The following is a 20,188-nucleotide window of genomic DNA, read 5'->3' as shown; positions in this document are numbered from 1 at the left end:
ACAGATTTTTCTGGGCATGGTTGTACAGTCTTTGGAAGCATTGAGGATGACTAAGGCAGAAGCAGTACAGCTTCGCAGTCAGCCATCCACATAGACGGCCCTCAGAGGAGGAGAGGGGAGTAGGAAGCAGGGGTGGGGGTAGCAAGCTGGAGTTGATAGCTCTATAGGTCCAAGAAGCACACACAGTTCTGGAAAGCGTTTCAGATGCCTGTATACGGACAGATGAACTGCTCAAATCACTGTCCACCTGACTCACTGGGCAGTGTTTCAGCTGACCCAGGAACTCACCTAAAAAGGCTAGTTTAGCTAGCCACTGTTCTGGGAATCCCTTGTCTCTGCCTTCTGAGCACTAGAATTGTAGGAAGGCTAGCACGCCTATCCAATACTCGTGAGTTTTGTGACTCTTGTTTGCATGGGTAATGTTGTATCTATGTAGCCATTCCCCAGCCGCTGAAGAAGAAACTCAAGTGAAGTTGTGCATCAGTGCATAGTGACTGCGGTAAAGGAAATCTTATTCCAGGAAACTGTTCGGCAGCACTGGTTAACTGTAACCAGAGTTCAGAACAGTGATAGTCCTGACAACAGACTGAAATCCTAAGAAATAAGGCTGAGGAATTAGCACAGTGCTACAATGCTTACTGATTATCTGTGAGACTCTGGGTTCAATCCCTGGTGCCATGAGGGTTTGTACTTACCTGCTCTGTGTTGCGTATAGTTTCAGTAAAGTCTTATTGACATCTGTTTTTATGTGTGCAGGCATATATATTTTCTGTAAAATATGTATGTAGAATTTCACCACTAAAGCTTAGCCTTTTTCATAGGATTCTACAGCCGCGCCCTATGTATTTCAGGATGACCCTTACCTCATACCAACCTCTGCCTATGAGTCTGTGAGTAGTGTTATGTAACTTTTCTGGTAATGTTTAAAAGCCTTAGTGGTTTGTGCAAAAGTGTAAATGGTTGAATTATTAGAATGAAATGTTTTCATTGCTGGAAAGAGACACCATGACCATAACAACTCTTGTAAAGGAAAACATTTAATTGGGGCTGGCTCACAGTTTCAGAGGTTTAGTCCATTGTCATCATGATAGCAGTTGAGGCAACGCAGAGGCTGACTTGGGGATGGAGAGTTCTACATCTTGATCCACAGGCAACAGCTGAATGGGCCACACTGAGCATTGCCTGAGTGTAGGAAACCTCAAAGCCCTTCCCCCGCAGTGACCCACTTCTCCAACAAGGCCACACCTCCTAAGTGCCACTCCCTGTGGGCCAAACAAGTGCATCAGTCTGTGGGGGAGCCATACCTATACAAACCGTAGAAACCTTGAAAAGCCTAAATGCTAACAAGGTTGGTAGACTCTGAATGTTTGTATTATCAAAAAATTTTAAGTATTGTTTCTGAAGAAGGTTTTGGCTTAGTTTTCTTGTTTTCAATATTAACTAACACATAAGCAGAGTATCTGTGTGTTGAATTGAAATTAATGGCACACTCAGACATGAGATGTATGAAGTACTGTAACTTGGCTTGTAACTAGGACTTGTATTATTGTATTTTTTTCTGGGGGAAAGGGAGCAATTTTTGCTGAGGGTAGAGCTTTGCCTGAGTCTAAATTATATGTAAGTGCTATTTTATTTTTATTTTTCTTATACAGCGTTCATTTTTATTGGCAAAGAAGTCTGGGGAAACTGCAGCAAAGTTTATTATTAATTCACATCCCAAATATTTCCAAAAGGATATAGCTGAGCCTCATATACCGGTAAGGAGAGGTGATTGTGCTTTTACATAAAAATATGAATGCAAATAAAATCACACTTCCATAGCTGATTCAGCCATTTTAGTGCCCTGAATATTGGAGTAAGAACCTTTGCTAACCTTTTAAAATCCTTTTGCCTGTGATACATAATGCCACTCTTGAATCGTCTCCTCTGTGACAGTTTCTTTTCAGGGTCCTCTAGTGGCCTCCTGCATTTCCTTATAAATGTCGTCTTTCTGAGGTCTCTGTGCTCCTTTTTCTCTTTTTACAGTCTACTCTTTGTTTTCTTCATTCTTGGGTTCTGTTGACACTGTTGTGTATCTTGCCCAGATTCCTCCTCTTGGCTGAGGCCGTGCTTTGGACTGCCCTCTGTTCTGTGGCTGTGAGGTGTCTGTAGAGTGTCCGCCAGCAGCCACTGCAGTTAGTCCTCTCAGCACAGCAGTGAACAGAGCAGGCACACCCCTTTCCGCAGGGAGTGTGAGTGCAAATACCAACCTCAGCAGCCTGTCTTGCCTACAGCCTCTCCCTTTCCCTTTTCTCCACACTCAGACCCTGACAAGCCGTCCTCATACTGCAGCTTATGTGACTGACCAGCAAGCCAGCACAGCTGAGGCATAAGAATATTAGAGCATGGCAGTTGTAGAATGGTCATTTGCTGGTCTGCTGCTCCCTGTTTATCTTTTTGGCTGACAGTTCTTCTGTCATTGGTCAGGACACTATTGCTGGAAGCCTTGCAGGGGTCTCCTGCAAGGAGGGAGTGCCTTTGCACACTGTATATAATGAGCTCCGTCTTTATCTCTGCTTTATGTGTGTGTTGCTGATGGACTATAGGGCTCTCTGTAAGCTCTCTGCCGCCAACTATACACCTGTGTGGATTACTTTTCCTCTTGTGACAAAACACCTGACAAGAAGCAACTTAATGAAGGAAAGGGTTAGTCTGGCTTAGAGTTGAAGGAGATGCAGCCTGTCATAGTAGGTGTAGCATGGTAGCAAGGGCAGTGGGCAACTAGTCACCAGAATGAGGAGCAGAAGCCATGCGTCCCAGCAGCTAGCTTGCTTTCTCTTTATATTCAGTCCAGAACCTGTATGGAATAGTCCCGTCACATTTAGAATGCTTTTCCCACCTCAGTTAACCTGACCTGGAAAATTCCTCACACACGTTTTGTCAAGTTAAGAACATTCATTAACCATCTCTACTCTTAACTCTCTAATGTCTTAATCTTTCTTCATTAGAATAAGAGTACTTTGAAGCTAGATTCCCCACCCCCCTAAAAAAAAAATCTATAATTCCTAATGCCTAGCTTAGTACCTGGAGTACCCATTTCATATATACTTGAAAAATTAGTGACTGAAGTAAAATCAAGTCAGGAGATGGCTAAGTTGTTTTCTATTCAGAAGTTTATTGGCTTTTTTTGTTCTTACCTGTGTGTTTTGTTTTAGATTTTGTACTAAGACACTTACGTTCAGATGTGCAGGAAACAGGAACTGGAACTGTGCTCTGTTGATGCTAACATCCTTATCCAACTGTTGTGATACTACCTTTGCTGTTTGGAGTCATTTACTCATCTTCTTTTTCTAGTGCTTAATGCCTGAGGACTTTGAACCTCACATTGAAGGCGTGAGTGAAGCTGCTCTGAAGGAACGGATCAGACTCAAAAAAGTCAAGGCCTCTGTGGACCTTTTTGATCAGCTCTTGCAAGCAGGTAACCTATTTCAGAGCCCGTTTTGGAACATGGGGCCATTTTATATGGTCCAAATAGTTTTGAGTAAAAATGACAAATAATGTGTCCTTTACCTGGTGGCATTGTTTCTTGTTTAAGTGGTATAATATGCATAATTCATTTTCTGCTCTAGCTTCATACTGAAATTGTAAGTGAGGTAGAAATGCAGGTTCATTAGTTTATTTTGTCCTGTGCACTGGGAAAGAAAGTACATAGCCTCTGTTTTTAGCATCAGATCTAAGAAGGCAGGGCTATATAAAACAGTGAAATACTTTATTTTTCTTTTATGTGTGTGAGTGTTTTGTTTGCATGTATTTCTGTGCATCATTTTGTGGACCTGGTGCCCAGAGAGGCCAGAAAAGGGAGGGCCTCAGATCCTCCTTAGCTGTAGTTACATATGGTTATTTTACCATTATGTGGGTGCTGGGAATCAAGCCAGGTCCCATGGAAGAGCGATCAGTGCCCTTAATTGCTGAGTATCTCTTCAGCCCCTGAGATAGGTTTTAAAAGAAAGACTGTTCACCTGGAATTGGGGACTTTGATATTAATATGGTTCTGCCTTAGTAGTCTAGAAAAGGCCATGTAATTTTCTGAGCCTCTAACATCCTGTTGAGCTTTGAATTAGAACTGGATAACTTTTTAGTAAATAAAATTCTAGGTAACATGACTGATAAGTTACTGTAAATAAAACATCAGCTTTAGAGTCAGCTGTAATCATTAAATTTTAGGAATGCAGACTGTTGTTCATAAATATGATAAACATAAAAGAAATGGAAACTGAACAAATCATTGAATGAGCTGTTTGAACCCAAAACATTTTCTTATATCCTTCTTTGAGAATTTGTAGACAACTGAAGAGTGTGTGATATATCCTTCTTTGAGAATTTGTAGTATCGCACAACTGAAGGGTGGCACCAGACAACGTGTTGGTGACATTCTCGCTTCTGCTTCCTGAATGAGACACTTGGTATATCCATACCCAATGTTGAACTTCTCAGTGCTAAGGCCCATGGTGGTCTAAATGTATGTGGTCACTCAGTAAATTCCTTTAGGTGTTTTTGAGGCAGGTTATCACTTAAACTGGCCTCAAATACCCTATGTAGTGAAGAATGACCTTCAGTTCTTTTTCCTCAGTTTCTTGAGTGCTGGGATTACAGGAATGGACAGTTGTGCCAAGCTTAGTAAATTGTGTCTTTACTTTCCTTTTGGAAAAAAAAATTTAGATTTCTTTATTGTATTTTTATATGAGTATTTTGTCCACTTTTATACATGTATACCGTGTGCTTGCCTTACATTCTTGGAGGTCAGAAGACGATGTTGGGTCCACTGGAACTGAAGTTAGGGATGGTTGAAGCCACCCGTGTGGGTATTCTGGGAGTTGAACTCTGGTCCTCTGCCAAGAGCAGTAAATGTTCCTAGCTACTGAGCCATCTCTCCAGAGCCCTCTGCTCTTCTTCCCTTTGCACTTCTCTGTAAGCCAGTGCTCACATGGGAATAGCACATTTTGAACAGTAGGCTTTTTGAAGATTTTATTGTTAACTTTTTGAGGTGCTGGGAGTCAAAGGAGTCATTTGTTTAAATTATGTAGTTATTTTAGTAGTTCTGAGTATGTTTTCGTGAGGGCCTGAATCCAGTTGGTATAATGTGTGGATCTGTGTAAGGAGAATAAGTGGGAATTGATGTGGACTGGGAGGTAATTATTCCGTGTTAGGTTCCAGAGAGGAAGGGCTAAGGGCTCAGGAAATAAAGAAGATGGGAAAACCAGGGTCAAGAAGTCTGCCACAAATTTGCCAGACAAATTTATTAATAAATACAACATTATTTATTTATTTTTTCAACTAATCACAGGAACTACAGTTTCTCTTGAAACAGTGAATAGTCTCTTGGATTTATTGTGTTACTATGGTGACCAAGAGCCCCCAGCTGACTATCATTTTCAACAAACTGAACATTTGGAAAACTTGGTAAGAAAAAAAAAAAAAAAATGAAAAAACCTGGCTTTTTGTTTCTTTTTTTTTTTTTTCTCAATGAGTCAAGGTTCTGTATCATGTGTCATAGTAAACAGTTCTATACTGACGTGGCACAGTAGCGTTCACTAAACAGTGATGAAGGAGGAAGACACATGAGCAGTTGTTTTCCATTCATTTTTAATCTGTATATTAATTATGCAAGGTGATATGTTTGTTATGTATGTAGTGCATTTTAATCATACTCTTCCTCCTTACCCGCTTTCACCTTTCCCAGTGGTCTCTTTTGTCTTCCCAAATAGTTCGTTCTACTTTGTTTTTAGAATGTATATGTTTTAGGAAGAGATTCTACATATGTGAAAAAACAAGCAACATCTTTTTCTGAATCTATACGTAATCTCTAGTTCTGTCCATTCTCTATTACATGACATAATTTTGATCTTTATGGCTGAATGAAACTTCAGGATGTTTATGTGCCACACATTTTGGGAAAAAGTGAACATAGGACACTCCACATTCTAGGCAAGTACTGAATTATGGAACCTTCTCCACTCCTCCTCTTTACCCCCTCTTTTGTTTGTGTTTTTGAGCTAAGGATCTTGCTGAGTTGCTTAGACTAGCCTTCATATTCGGTATGCCTCAGCTTCCTAAGTAGCTGGCCTGGATTGTAGGCTCTACCATTAGGCCCAGCTACACATAGCTGGGTGTGGTGGCTCACACCTTTGATTCCAGCCCAGAGGCAGAAGCAGATAGATCTCTGCGTTTGAGGCTAGCTTGGTCTATAGGGTGAGTGAGTTTCAGATCAGCCAAAGCAACATAGTGAATCCCTCTCTCAAAAGAAGTATATTTGTTGATGGGCATGTTGGCTGAAACCAGTTTGGCTGTTATAAATAAGGCCACAGTAAATATACCTGTGCTGCCGTCTGCAGACACAATTTTCAGGGATATGTATGCACCCAGGAATGACCTGGCTGGATTGTGTGCTTTGTGCTGTTTGAGGAAGCTTTATGCTGATTTCCATAGTGGTTCACTAACTAATGTTTTCACCAGCAGTAGATGAGTTTCTTTTTTTTCCTGAAGCCTTACCATCATTTGTGTGTAACGAGGGTTTGGGTAGATTCTTTGTATAGTTTTGATTTTTCTTTACTTGATGGAACAAGTATTTTATTTCACTTGGCAATATTTTGTCTTCATGTACCGCATACTCAGGCAGAGTGTTGGCCAGTAAAGCTTAGGCCTGTCTTTTGTCACTATTGTGACAGTGTGATGAAGGAATGCCTCCATATTTTGTTCCTTTTCCCAAAAATTATGCATATAGGGCTCACTGGAGCTAGTTCAGCAGATACAGGCACTTACTAGAACCTGAGTTTGATTCCTGGAGCCTGTGTAAAGAAAGGAGGAGAGAAACAGCTCCTCAGCATTATCCTGTGACCTCCACACGTATGCTGTGCCACGTGCAGGTCCATACTGAATGTGCAGTGAATTAAAATATGCATATGAATTAAAGTATACATATGGGCAAAGAGGAGCGAGCTTGCTGGGCTTTGCCAAGCTTTGCCACTAGGTGGCCTGGTAACCTGTCTGTCAAAGCTTTCTTTCTAGAACTAGATCTCAAGGAGCCCTGTGTAGCTGGTGTGTATGGACTTCTGCCTGTACTTGCAGAGATCCTGAAAACAGTATAGGTAGCCAATAGCAGGCGATGGTTGAAAATGTCGAGTAGCGGTCAGAGTATAGCCTGAATGGTATGGAAAGGTTCATCCTGGAAGCAAGAGATTACTAAACATCCTTAATTTGACATCCCCAATCCAAATTTTATAACAAGTTCAAAAGCTGAATTTGTGGACCATCTACTAAATGGGAATGTCCACACCTGGCTTTTCATGACTTCATGCTTTCAAAAAAAAAAAAGAATTTTATGTTTAGACCTCTGTTCCCTTCTGGATGGGGGGGTTTAATTTTCACATTTTTAAAAAACTTTTTTTTTCTTTCTCAGAAGATAAAACCATTTTTAAAAGTGTTTCTGAGTGATGGACTGTTTCTGTTCTTTGTCCACTAATTGTGGGTTACTTCCCTCCATAGTACCTTGGCTGTTGTAAAGTATTCAGGCAGTGGGAGAGTCATAAATTGGCCTTGCAGAGCATCTTCCGAGGCCTGCCAGGCTTGCCCTCAACCTTGCTCCTGACACAGCAGGCTCATAACTAATCCTGGCTTCTTCTGCAAGTGCCAGTCAGGCGTCTTGGCCTGCCTCATCACAGATACTTAGTTGGTTGATAGCAAGGACAGGTTGTGTGTTAAAGCTTTTTGAGGCAGCGTTAGGACGCCAGCGTCTTGCTTCTGCCCGCAGGTGTGCGGTATCTTTGTAAGCGGGAAGACAGTGTGGGCTCTGTGGAAGCAGATTGCACTTAGCTTTTTAACCCTAGCTTGTCGTCTCCAGATGATCGCTCATTTAAGAGCTGACTCTGCTTTCCTCCACATGCGCTAATTTCCACACTGAAGGAACTCACTGTGCGTGTGAACATTTTGGGGGTTTCTCTCGGCCCTTTGCTGATTTTAGTTTTCTGAAGTTTTATTTCTGATATTTAGTAGTTTACAAGCAAACATTGTCTTTCTTTTTATTTTATCCATTTTAGGAAGAGGCCACAGAGGAAAATAACCAAACATCCAAGATGAAAACTACTCTTTGGAAGTATGTTATACGTGAGAACCTTGTGTTATTGGGATTTTACAGTACATGAAGAATATACTACGTCGTCTTAGAGTTGCAATCCTGTAATGTTCTAAAGTAGAATTTTTTTTTTATCTTACAGATGTATTCTTTAGAACGGTTTTTGTTTGTTTTGGGGTTTTGGTTTTTTGTGAGGCAGGGACTCTGTAGTCTTGTCTGCCTTGGAATACTGTATAGAAGAGGCCGCCCTCAAACTCGGAGATCTTTGTGCCTCTTGAGTGCTGGGATTAAAAGTGTGCACCACTATACCTGGCTTCTTAATGTTGTTTTATTCGAGATTCCCCCCTCTGTAGCCTAGGCTAGCCTCCTGGACTGCTCCTGCTCCCGTGGGCTGGTGTAACAAGTGTGCAGCATTCCTTCTGGCTGGACTGTTTATAATAGTGGTGATTTCTACCACCACATACAGATCCTGTTAGGATTTGAATTGCTTGTACTTTTCGTGGTTTTTCATCTATTTATAGTTTCATTAATAATACTATCTTGAGATGTAGATCCCTAATTCTAGAAGATTTGATGCATTTTTGTTTACTGGAAGTAGAGAAAAGCAAATAACTTTTATGGTTGAACATTGAATTAAGGAATAACTAAAATAAAATAAGTATTCTGTGTGGATATATAGAGAAGAAACACTACCATTAATTCAGCTCTAGAGAGATGACTGAGTAGTTACAAGTATTTTCTGTTTTCTCAGAGGCTCCATGTTTTGTTCCCAGCACCCTGTAAGTCCAGCTCTGGGGGACCTGACCCCCATGGGCGTAAGCACACAGTACACGTACTCAGATGCACACACATGAACATTGTAGTAAGATCTTGGCTCATACTCTACTTCTGTCTGATTTCTGTACTACTGGGGTGTTCAGTATAGAGGAAAATTTGTACAGGGTGCCACAAACATTTTCTTTCCCTCTGGTAAAGAGGCAAAATTGCTCATGCTAGAATATGGCAAGACTCGGGAGGCAGGGTTGCCTTGGGGAATTCTGTATTGGGGTTTGGGAAGTGGCATAGAGGCACAGAGCCTCTGCTGTGAGTCTTGTGTGGGGTGCTTTGTTTTTTACCTGGGTGCTTATTTTACGTTAATAAACACTTTGTTATTGCTCCTGGTCGTGGCCCTGAGCTTGAATGTCTAGACAGTGTGTCTGTCTTTTTGACCATCTAGTTTTGAGGTGATGACCTATACTGTGGGTAGTAGAACAGTTATTTATGCACATTACCAGAGAATGTGGGCACTTACTAGTTTTCTCTGTGCTGATGGCTCATGTTTATTCTATTGTTTTAGAGCACAAAACAATGCTGAGAGAATCTTCACTCTGATGCCAGAGAAGAACGGACACTCTTACTGCACAATGATCCAAGGGATGGTGAAGGTGCCTTTCTTTGTTTTTATATCGAAGGTCCATTGAGTTGGTGTTTCTTTTCTGCCTATTCTAGCAAGGCTTCAATGCCTAGGTGTGTGCATAAAGTGATACTTTGTGGCTGGGGTCAGTTCTGACGAGGATATCTTATTTGTTTCATATACTTTTTAACAAACATAACATGCAAAGAGTTGTAGGTTTTGAGACAGAGCCTCTAACCTTGGCTGGCTAGCGTACTATGCAGACAAGGCTTAACTCACAGCAGTCTGCCTCTTCCTTAAAGATGTTCCACAATACCTGCCAAAACCAGTTTTGGGAGATGGGAAACAACAGGCTCTCTGAAATTGCCTGGGCTAGCCTTAGATTTGACAATTCTTCCCAGAGTAATTGGGAATATGCTACATGGGCATATACAGCATTTAACATGAGCATTTTATGTAATAGCTTTGTGAGCCTGTGCTGTCTGGTGAGGTCCTAATTAGAACATTGTATCAGTCCTCAAATTTTGATTTTTAGCATTTCAGATTTTGGATTAGGGAAGAGCAGCCTGTATTAAAGTTTTATGAGTTTTTTTTTTCCCATGTATGTATGCCTCTGTCTGTATCTAACTATATAGGGAGTAGGTGGGTGGGTGGGTGTTGGGTCCCGTCGAGACAGAGTTACTATCGGCTATTTGTGAGCCGCCTATCATGGGTACGGGAATGAAAACTCCGGTCCTGTGGTTGGGCACCAAGCACTCTTAAGGACCGAGTCAACCTCTTCCACCCTGTACCAACATTTTAAATCTAAAAGATCAGAAAGATAGACTTTCGTATGTGTTGTAAGCTGTGTGTTGTCCCTCTACCTCGTTCTCCCATTTCTACCCATTAGATGTGAGTAACACACTCCTGCCTCACATCAGTTGTGACATCTGAGAATGTCTCTAGACATTGCCAGTGCCCCCTGGAGGAAGCCTACTACACTGGGATACAGGTTCCCAAGAATAGGAGCCTCCAGTTTTGTGTGCTCGTGGGCCCAGTTGGGGGGACTTTGCTGATATTTGCTTTTTCCTCTCCAGCACCGAGCTTATGAACAGGCGTTGAACTTGTACACTGAGTTATTAAATAATAGACTTCGTGGTGAGTTTTGGTGACCCCCCTCTATCCATGTCTTCCTCTAATACCTCTCAGTGCTGTGACCCGTTAGTACAGTGTGCCGTGTTGTGGTGGTCCCCAACCATAACAGCATTTCGCTACTACTTTGTAAGCTGTAATTTTGCTACTGTTACGAATCGTAATGTCAATATCTGGTGTGCAGGATGTCTGAAGTGTGACCCACACAGGTGAGAACTGCTCCCCTAACAAGATTCTGTGAGATTTTTGGATTTTGTCCCACAGTTGTTTGAGGGATGTGGGGTGGTTGTTTAGATTGTTTGTCTTTTCTTGCCACGCTCATGATTAAAATGGGAGTGAAGATCTAGGACTTACTGAGATTAGCTGAGAGACACCAAAGACTGACCAGTTCTCATTTTCAGCTGTTTTGAGGTAAATTTTCATTTTGTTACTTTCATTTTACAGCTGATGTGTATACTTTCAATGCATTGATTGAAGCCAAAATGATGATGCCCAATGAGAAACTTGAGGAAAAATGGAATAATACACTGGTAAGGAACACCTTCATTGTCTTCTAGCTACCTTTTACTAAGAAAGATTAATTTAGCATTTCTGTGGCAGCCACTGCTCTCAGCAAACAACTGCTCAGTACCATTCCCTTGCTTAAGAAGCCTGTCTGATGGGAGAAAAGAGAGCGCTGCTTCACCAATGACCGTAGAGCTGGGATTCAGGAAGAGATGGGACACTTTGCATGTAACTGGTAATACAATTCTGGCCAGAGAAATTGAAGTGAAATCGTTAGAGAGGATTTTATCAAAAACTAAAATAGGACATGTCTTTATACTGTCGTGATCTGTTCATAGGTTCTTTTTGAAGTCTCAGTTTGGTAGAAGGCTGCTGAATAGATACCTTGATTCCCTGGGTTGGCTCATAGGGTCTGGATGGACAGGTATTTGACCCCATGACAGTGTTAGGCTTTTCTAGAAAATGAGGTCTCCAGCCCTGCAGCCAGTACTTTGTCACAGTTTTTCCAGTTTTCTCTAAGAAAAGGGATGTAGCCTTTAATGTCCGGAACTTGATATATGAGCCAGGCTGGCTTTGAACTCACAGAGATCTTTTGCCTTTGAATCTTGGGTTCTTGGAGTAAAGCCATGGGCCACCAAACCAGGCTGAATTAAATAGTTTTGTCAAGTTACCATGGAGTAAAAAAAGTGTTTTCCGTTTTGGATTCACCCAGGATCTTCTGAAACATATGGTTGCACAGAAGGTGAAACCAAACCTGCAGACTTTTAATACAGTGTTGAAATGTCTCCAGAAGTTTTACTCGTTTGGAAAGTTGCCAGCATTACAGACCTTACGTGAAATGAAATATGTTGGAATAGGTAAGGGTACATCCTGGAATCCTCACTGAAGATGAACTACCAAGGTGGCCCACTGGTCAGAACCACATTATTCTGTTGGGACTTTCTTTTTGCATGCGTAAGTTCGTATGCAGTTGGCCCTTGGTAGCTACTGTATCTATCTCGGCACTCAACCCCAGATAAAAATGTCAGGAAAAAAAAATAATTGTCAACATGTATATACTTGGTCTTGGTCATTGATTCCTAAAAAATACAAGAAGTGTTTGCATAGCCTTTCTAGCACACCAGATGTTACAGGTGACCTAGAAATGCTTGGAAGCATACATTAGGCTATGTGTGGATTATATGTAAGTACTGCACTGTTTTATCTGAGGGCCTTCAGCATATGAATAACTGGGCATCCGTGGTATATTGGATTTATGTTCCCATGGATTCCAAGTATTAACTGTTAACGATGAAGGTTAGCACCTGGTGTTCTTTTCAGTAAATACAATGCTATTTTTAACATTTGATCTAGATAGGAATTGATTGCTTTGTTAGCCAGGTTTAAATTTCCTTTCTTTAGCAGATAATTAGATACTCTCTGCTGGCCTGTTAAGGGTATTTCAGTAATTACTTCATTGATGATTAGTTGGGCATGATGCTTCGTTATTTTTAGTGATCAGTCACACTTGTATGATTATAACAAAGTGATGCTGTCTTTAGAGCAACTTCACTCTCATGAGATGAGCCAAAAATGTCTTCAAAGGAATAGAAGTGTTAACAATCTGTTGCATCTTTATTTTGGATAGCTGTGTTTTATTGTATTTCTTTCTTTTTTTTTTTTTTTTTTCTTTTTTCTCTGTCTACCTGGGAATTTGAGAACCATCACTTGCAACATACCATTATATTATTCGCCTCTTTTACCAGCGAGGTATGTATAACCTGACATTTTGACTTGTATGAACATTGACCGTTGCTGTTGAGTTTATGTAAGTGTTGAAGTACCTGTTCTTCATGTGAATTCTTCATGAGAATTTCCTGGGCATGGTAGTGAACACAATCCCACCGCTGGTGGATCTCTGTGAGGTGATAGCCAGCCTGGTCTACAGAGAAAGTTCTAGGACAGCCAAGGCTACTCAGAGAAACCCTTTCTTAAAAAAACAAACAAAAAACCCCACAGGATTCAGAGGCTAGAGAGAATGGTTAAGAGAAGTGACTGTTCTTCCAGAGGACCCAGGTTGGATTCCCAGTACCCAAATGATGGCTCACAATCATATATCAATCTAGTCTCAGGGATCCAGAGCTTCTGGCCTCCAAGGGCTCCAGGCACACAGAAGCATATATGCAGAAACAAAACAACCATACACATGAAGAAAAGAAAAAATTCACAAATTAGTATTTACAGTTTGAGCAAAAGGTTAATCTTGAGGTTAGGTTGCAATATAAAATACAAACTAGGAGAGGGCTACAGAGTGTACTGTGGTGTTCTTGGACTATAAAGAAGAGTAGGCAAGGTAGCTTGTAGTTGAAGAGTTCCTTTTCGTCTTTAGGACTGTGCTGCTCAGTATAATAGCTTAGTAGCCATGTGTAATTGTATAGTTTGAGTATATATTTTTAAAAGGTGACATTAAGTCTCAGCAGTCTATTTTTTCTTTTATGAGTTCCAACAATCAAACTCCATCATCGTAGTTGGCAGCAGTTGCTCTTATGTGAGACACACCAAGCCATCTCTCTGCCTCCAGAATTGCTCATTCTCATTCTGGCATCTATACTCCTCTATCAGTCTTGTTCCTCACAGTGACTCCTCTTCTACTTTCATATTTCATGTATAAACATACATGTCTGCATAGTCTAGATTCCATGTGAAAGAAGAAATGTAGTATTTGTTCAAGTATAACTTAATTTTGCTTACTATGTTGATCTCCAGTTTTAGTTCCTACAAATGAGACTTAAATAGAACTTCATGTGTTCCAGACCTGGTGACACTTGTCTTTAATCTCAGAACTTGAAAAGTCAGAGCAAGCAGATCAGATGTTAAAGGTCATCTTTTAACTACATACGTGTACAATGTGAGTCTCAGAGAAGGGGAAAGATAGGTCAGTGGGTAAAGGCCCTGTAACATAGTCTGAAAACTATAGAGTGTGATCTCCAGAGCACAAGTGTAGTGTATTGTATTCCTAGGGTGAGCCCCACACACTTGTAGTGTATAGTCTCACACACTTATAGTCCTAACAGTGACAGGTCAATCCTTCACCCTGGGGCCACCTACCCCATTCCCCGGAAGTTGTTCTTGTCATTGCGTTTTATCAATGCCCTGAGACAAACCCTGCTTCAGTAGACGAAATGCCTGCCTTGCAAGCCTGGAGAACTTAAGTTGTATTCCAGAACCAATGTAAAGCCCGACTGGGTAGTGGGCCTCTAATACCAGTGTCCAGTGAGATGGAGAAGAGCCTGGAGAATCCCCAGAAGCAGCTCACTGGTAAACCTCTGACTCGTGATCTTCCTGCCTGGGTGTTGGGGTTGACAAAGATGTGCCACACGTGCTGGGTCTTGATGTCCTTTACAGAAAACACTTGCCTATGCCATGGTTTTGAAGCATTGTCCCTGTGGTGGTTTCTTTGTTGCTGTTTCAGGGTCCTAGGTCTTACATTGTAAACTTTGGCTCATTTCTGAATGATTTTTCTATACACATTTTTTTTTCTACATGTCGAAATGGAATTTTGAGGGCCAAAGAGATGGTTTAAGTCAGTGGTTCTCAGCCTTCCTAATGATGGGACCCTTTTATACAATTCCTTGTGTTGTGGTAACACCCCCAACCATAAAATTATTTCTGTGACTGTAATTTTCCTTCTGCTGTGAATTGTAAATATCCACTGTGCAGGATATCAATTTGACGACCCTTGGGGTTGTGACGCACAGGTTGAGAGCTACTGTTATAAGTGGTCAGGAAAACTTGCTGATCCTCCAGGATCCGCATGTTCTGCTCCTAACACTCACAAACTCACCTCCCAGTTTCTGTGGATCTGACATCCTCTGGACTCAAGACCACAGTACACAGAGTACACATACATCAGCGGCTCTAAGCCTGGGGCTGCATAGCAGATATTTATATTCATAGTAGTAGCAAAGTTAGAGTTATGAAGTAGCAATGAAATGATTCTATGGTTTGGGTCACCACAACATAAGGGACTGTATTAAAGGGTTGCAGTATTAGGAAGGTTGAGACCCACTGACATGCATAAATATTTAAAAAGGAAATACATTTTTCCCAGTATTTTCTGGAGTTTGGGGTGGTGGTGTTGAGGCTTCAAGCCAGGGTTCCTGTGTGTAGCGTTGGCTATGCTGGAATTCTCTTTGTAGACTTCACCCAGGCTGGCCTTGAATTCACCCAGATCCACTTGCCTCTGCCTCCACAGTGCTAGGATTAAAGTCCTGCACTGCCACTGGCACCGGCCTCTCCACCTTCCCCTCCCTACCACCTGGCAAGACTGTTTCTACAGTATGTTTCTTGGCCTTGCTATACAGGTCATTGCTGAGTCCTCACTATTCACTTCTGCTGGCTACATGTGTGTTTGTGTGGTAGTGTAGCATAGAAGCCATGTGGATCTTACTGCTCACAGGACACATTCAAGGAACCAGGAATGTTAACACACAGAGTTGTATCTCTTTGTATAACCTCTTTTCCTCCCAGAAGGCTGGAAGCAGATACAGCTAAGAGCCTGCTGACGTGTATTCCAGACTGCACTGGCTTCCCACCCTGGTCATGTGCTTTCTTTACCTTGAGCCTGCTTTCTCAGCTAATCTATAGAACCTGTCTTGATGGAAGATTCCCAGTGTCACTTTTATTTTATAACAGTTTCAATGTGGTTATATTTTAAGCCTTGCTGTGCACATGGGGTAGAGTTAATTATTACTACTAAACTGTTTTCCAAATTGTGCTATGCTTAATTCTGCCTACAACAATCTACCTGGTGTCGGACCCTGAAAGTTTGAACCAACACCAACCACTGAGTTGTGTTGAACTGAACTTTCTTCTTGCCACTTGTGGATCAACATTCTGCTAGCCTTGGTGTTTGCACAGACCTTCCACATGTACAGAGTTTGCTCTGTTGGTTTTGCCCATTAGGGTTTTTTGTTGTTGTTGTTTGAGACAGGGTTTCTCTGTGTAGCCCTGGCTGTCCTGGACTTGTTTTGTAGACCAGGCTGACCTTGAACTCACAGAGATCCGCCTGCCTTTGCCTTTTGTGTGCTGCTATGTAACTGAGGTGAACCCTGATTCATGATCTTCATACCTTATTGTTGGTATGTATGGCTCATGTGACTTCTAAAAACCACCCCATCCACTAATTCTATCTAATTCTTCCTCATCTGACTTGACTTTAAAAGAACACAAGTACCACCAAATAATTTCAGTGATGGTTTGCTGTGGTTCCCTGTTGGGTGTTGCGTGTCCCCCCGCCCCCGCCACTGGCCACTGCCAATGTGCACTGTTGTGTACCAGTGGTCTTAGGATGCTGGAAAACAGGATCTCCTTTATTGAAATGGCAGGGCTAGCTTATGTAGTCAGTGGGGAGGAGAAGACAAAACAACAAGGGACGAAATTACCTAATTTGCATATTCAGACCTGCAGGGGGTATTGAAGACAACAATTCAGGCATTCATGAGGGGCAGGGACTTTCCATCCGCACCAGTTTAGCAGACTTGCCAGTCACATGATTCCCGAGGAGCCAGTTCTCTGACAGGAAACAGGCTTAACTAACTCTGTTAATGGGTGGCCTTTGTTTCAGTGGAGTTGCATAGGCCCAGGCCTGATTTGGGTAGGAAGCGGCGCCTCTCTGGCTGTGCTCTCTGGGAGCTATCTGGGGTACGGTTGGGAACTCAGAGTTTGGGATGGTGGTGTTGGTATTTGTCCCAATCCAAAGAAATTTGAGCTGCTTAGTAGGGATGAAAAGGGTTCAGTCTAAATGGAACACAAGTATAGAACACAGTGATTGTTACAGACTTTACAAAGATTTGGGTTCTGGCCTGTAGAGGTTTCTTCAGGACATTTTTGGCCTTGCCTAGCTTTCTCTGCCAGGTCTTGGGCTCAAGATGGAGGCAACAGTTAGGGGTATTTGTAACTTGGGGATGTGAAGTTGGTGGTATGTATGGAAATGGACTCGTGATAAAAACCTATTTGCCTTGCTTTTCTGCAGGTAGCTCTATAAAAGTAACATCTTTCATCATCTATGATATTATGAATGAATTAGAGGGGAGGAAATTTTCTCCGCGGGACCTGGATGACGGTATGTACAGAAATTACGCTTTCCCCCTAGCTGATGAGGGTGGTTTGCCTGAATGCCATTAGTGAAGAGGCCTTGTGTTGAGGGCAACCTCTGTTTAGCTGAGTAACAATATTTGGATTGAACGTAACATTGTGAGAAAGCCAAGAATGTCTAGCATACTGTTACTTACATGAAAATGGTGTTACATCCATACCAATTAAGCCTCTTGCAAACTTTGGTTTTCAGATAAATTCTTTCAGTCGGCAATAAATGTGGTAAGTGCCAATTTATTAACCTAATTATCCCTGATGTAAACCCCCCCCCCTTTGACCTGTAATTGTAGGCTTCTGCATGTCCTTTCGCTTTTTAACTCTTTGCTTTCCTACAATCTATACTTTTACATTCATACACCATACTCTTCATTGTATTGCCTTCTTTTCATGCCTGTTTTGATAAGCTTTCAGAATATTTTTTTGCTCATTAACTTTGTAAAGTGATGGAAGTAGATTATTTTGTTGGTTTTCATTTTATCATCATCATTGGAGACATTTCACATTTTCAGGATGAGTAGGAAACATCCTGTTGGTTGAAGATGATTGTGTGTCAGCCTTGTGTCTGTCCTCAGGGGTTTTCCTCAGAGTTCATATGACTACTCGGTAGCTATTTCATGGTGATTTTGATGGTACAGTCGTAGAGTTGCTATGAAAAATAATTTTGTTTTAAATTTTATAACCCTAGGATTTAACTGCCAATTCCTTGTTGAGTTTTTTTTCTTTTTTATATCAATCAATAAATTGAATCTACCCTTAGTTAAGTACTTATACAAAGAAATACACTTAATCACCATGTGTTGAGTTATGGTTTGGCTTATAAGAATGTCTGGGTAATGCGCCTTGCAAATTTTCAGTGTTCATCTCTCAGAGATTTAGAGCTTGCTTACCGAGTACATGGCCTTTTAAACACGGGGGACAACCGGAAATTGATTGGACATGATCTTCAACGTAATTTCTATTAGTAAGTTGTTACTTTGTATTTAAAGATGTAATATGTGTGTGCTTGTCTTTGTGAGTATGCACACACTTGTGCATACATGGGAAAGCCAGAAGAGGGTACCAGGAGTTCTCCTCCGTCATTTCTACCTGTTTTTCCAAGGCAAGGTCACTTCTGAACCTAGCTGTCTCAGCTAGTCTGGAAGCCCAATGAGCCTATCTCTGCCCTACTTCGGTGTTGGGGTTACATTAGCTAGAGGAATGCCTGGTATCTTACATGGCTGCCAGGATCCAAACTCTACTCCTTATAACTTCATCTAAATGCTTTTTCTCTCCACAGTTCGAAGTTTTTCAGTTTGATTTGTTCAATGGAACAAATTGATGTCACCTTGAAGTGGTATAAGGACCTAATACCTTCAGTAAGAGGATTCATTACTTGCTTTTTGTCTTTGTAGATGAATATGTGAATCTTTTCTGATGGATGCTTTAAAGTCATATTTGTATTTCTCAATCAGGTGTACCTTCCCCACTCCCAAATATTGATAGGTCTTCTCCAAGCATTGGATGTGGCCAATAGGCTAGAAATTGTTCCTCAGATTTGGAAAGGTAAGTGACAGATTTGTACCAGTGCTATCTTACTTCAGTGACTCATGTTTGGATTAACATGTTTGCATTTTTAGGACTGAATGCTTCCATTTTTAATTGCATTAAGGTCAAACTTGAAGGTCATTGCTCATGTTTTACTGGATGAGTACACGTGTGGAAAATGAGCTCATTCTGAGCAGTTGTGAAGGTTGCCAATTATGTGGCTAGTTCTACATCTTGAGTGCTGCTATCCCACCATAGAGCCTGTGCTCATCTCTGTTGGCCTGATTCTTGTGTTGCAGTCAGACTCATTAGTAATGCTGGTTATGTTGCTAAGTAATAGTCATGAACATGGCTAAGTCTCAGTTTCATGTGTTTTAGATATCAATGCCTGAAAAATTCCTACCAAAGTCCAGTTCTGTGTCTTACCCAAGGATGATTGGCATTGGCAACAGATCTCATTGTGTAGAACTGACTGGCCCGGTACTCATTTTGTGGACCAAGCTGGCCTTGAACTCTCAGAAATCCTCCTTTCTCTTCCTCGCAGAGTACTGGAATTAAAGTTGTGCTAACTTTCCCCCACCAAAACATAAAAGGCAGTAGCAGATAAAGGTTCACCAGATGATTTTCATTTTGGTGATCACTGTTATTTTGTTTTGCTTTAAGATAGTAAAGAATATGGCCATACTTTTCGAGAAGCCCTAAAAGGAGAAATCTTGATGCTCATGGCCAGGGATAAACATTCGCCAGAGGTAGGGCTGTCTTGAAGCTCAAATTCCACCATCATCGTCAGATGTGCACTGACCTGTGTATTTGCGAATACTTATGTCTTTTAAGGTTGTCTCCCTGGTTTTCCCCATCCTTGTGGGATGTTCACATGTACAAATCTAGGTTAAGTTTCAACGTGAATTACCATTAGCAGAACACTAGTCTTAGTGTTAGCCTCGTTCTTCTAATCCAAAGCAGCAGCAGGAATATAGTGGTGACAAAGCCAGATTATTTTAATAATTATTCCAGGCCCTAGAGAGGTGGCTCAGTGGGAAAGCACTGGCTGTTCTAGAGGACGAGGACGCAGGTCCCAATACTCAGATAGGTGCTCACAGCGCCTGCACTCAGATGCATATGTTCTCCCGTACTCACATAATTAACAATAATCAAAATTGGGGCTCGCAACTGTCGGTGACAGTTCCAGCGAAACTGGCCTGCAGGCATCAGGCACACATGTATATTTGCAGGGAAAATACCTATACACACAAAAATTATTAAGGTCTTTTATTTTATTGCTACTTGAAGAGATAAGAGATGATTGGTCAAGTGGATAAAGGCGCTTTCTGCCAAGTCTGAAGACCTAAGTGCTTTCCCTGGAACCTACATGGAAGAAGGAGAGGACTAGTTCC

General features: G+C 41.5%; 1 protein-coding gene across 1 annotated transcript in view; it reads left to right on the top strand.

The window, feature by feature from the left end:
• The window catches only part of Ptcd3 (pentatricopeptide repeat domain 3), a 29,654-nt gene that overhangs the window by 6,537 nt on the left and 2,929 nt on the right, over positions 1-20,188 (top strand). Inside the window, exons 5-20 of the mRNA XM_055596338.1 lie at positions 822-890; positions 1,653-1,757; positions 3,334-3,457; positions 5,324-5,439; positions 8,073-8,128; positions 9,444-9,531; positions 10,577-10,637; positions 11,076-11,161; positions 11,848-11,992; positions 12,834-12,884; positions 17,149-17,238; positions 17,464-17,492; positions 18,125-18,231; positions 18,547-18,625; positions 18,722-18,812; positions 19,458-19,543. Of these exons, the coding sequence (XP_055452313.1) occupies positions 822-890; positions 1,653-1,757; positions 3,334-3,457; positions 5,324-5,439; positions 8,073-8,128; positions 9,444-9,531; positions 10,577-10,637; positions 11,076-11,161; positions 11,848-11,992; positions 12,834-12,884; positions 17,149-17,238; positions 17,464-17,492; positions 18,125-18,231; positions 18,547-18,625; positions 18,722-18,812; positions 19,458-19,543 (1,383 nt within the window). The remainder of the gene's footprint in view (positions 1-821; positions 891-1,652; positions 1,758-3,333; positions 3,458-5,323; positions 5,440-8,072; positions 8,129-9,443; positions 9,532-10,576; positions 10,638-11,075; positions 11,162-11,847; positions 11,993-12,833; positions 12,885-17,148; positions 17,239-17,463; positions 17,493-18,124; positions 18,232-18,546; positions 18,626-18,721; positions 18,813-19,457; positions 19,544-20,188) is intronic.

The sequence above is a fragment of the Psammomys obesus genome, unplaced genomic scaffold (assembly GCF_907164565.1).
Source record: "Psammomys obesus unplaced genomic scaffold, mPsaObe1.curated_primary_1811, whole genome shotgun sequence".
NCBI lineage: Eukaryota > Metazoa > Chordata > Mammalia > Rodentia > Muridae > Psammomys > Psammomys obesus.
This window is presented reverse-complemented; position numbering and strand designations above follow the sequence as displayed.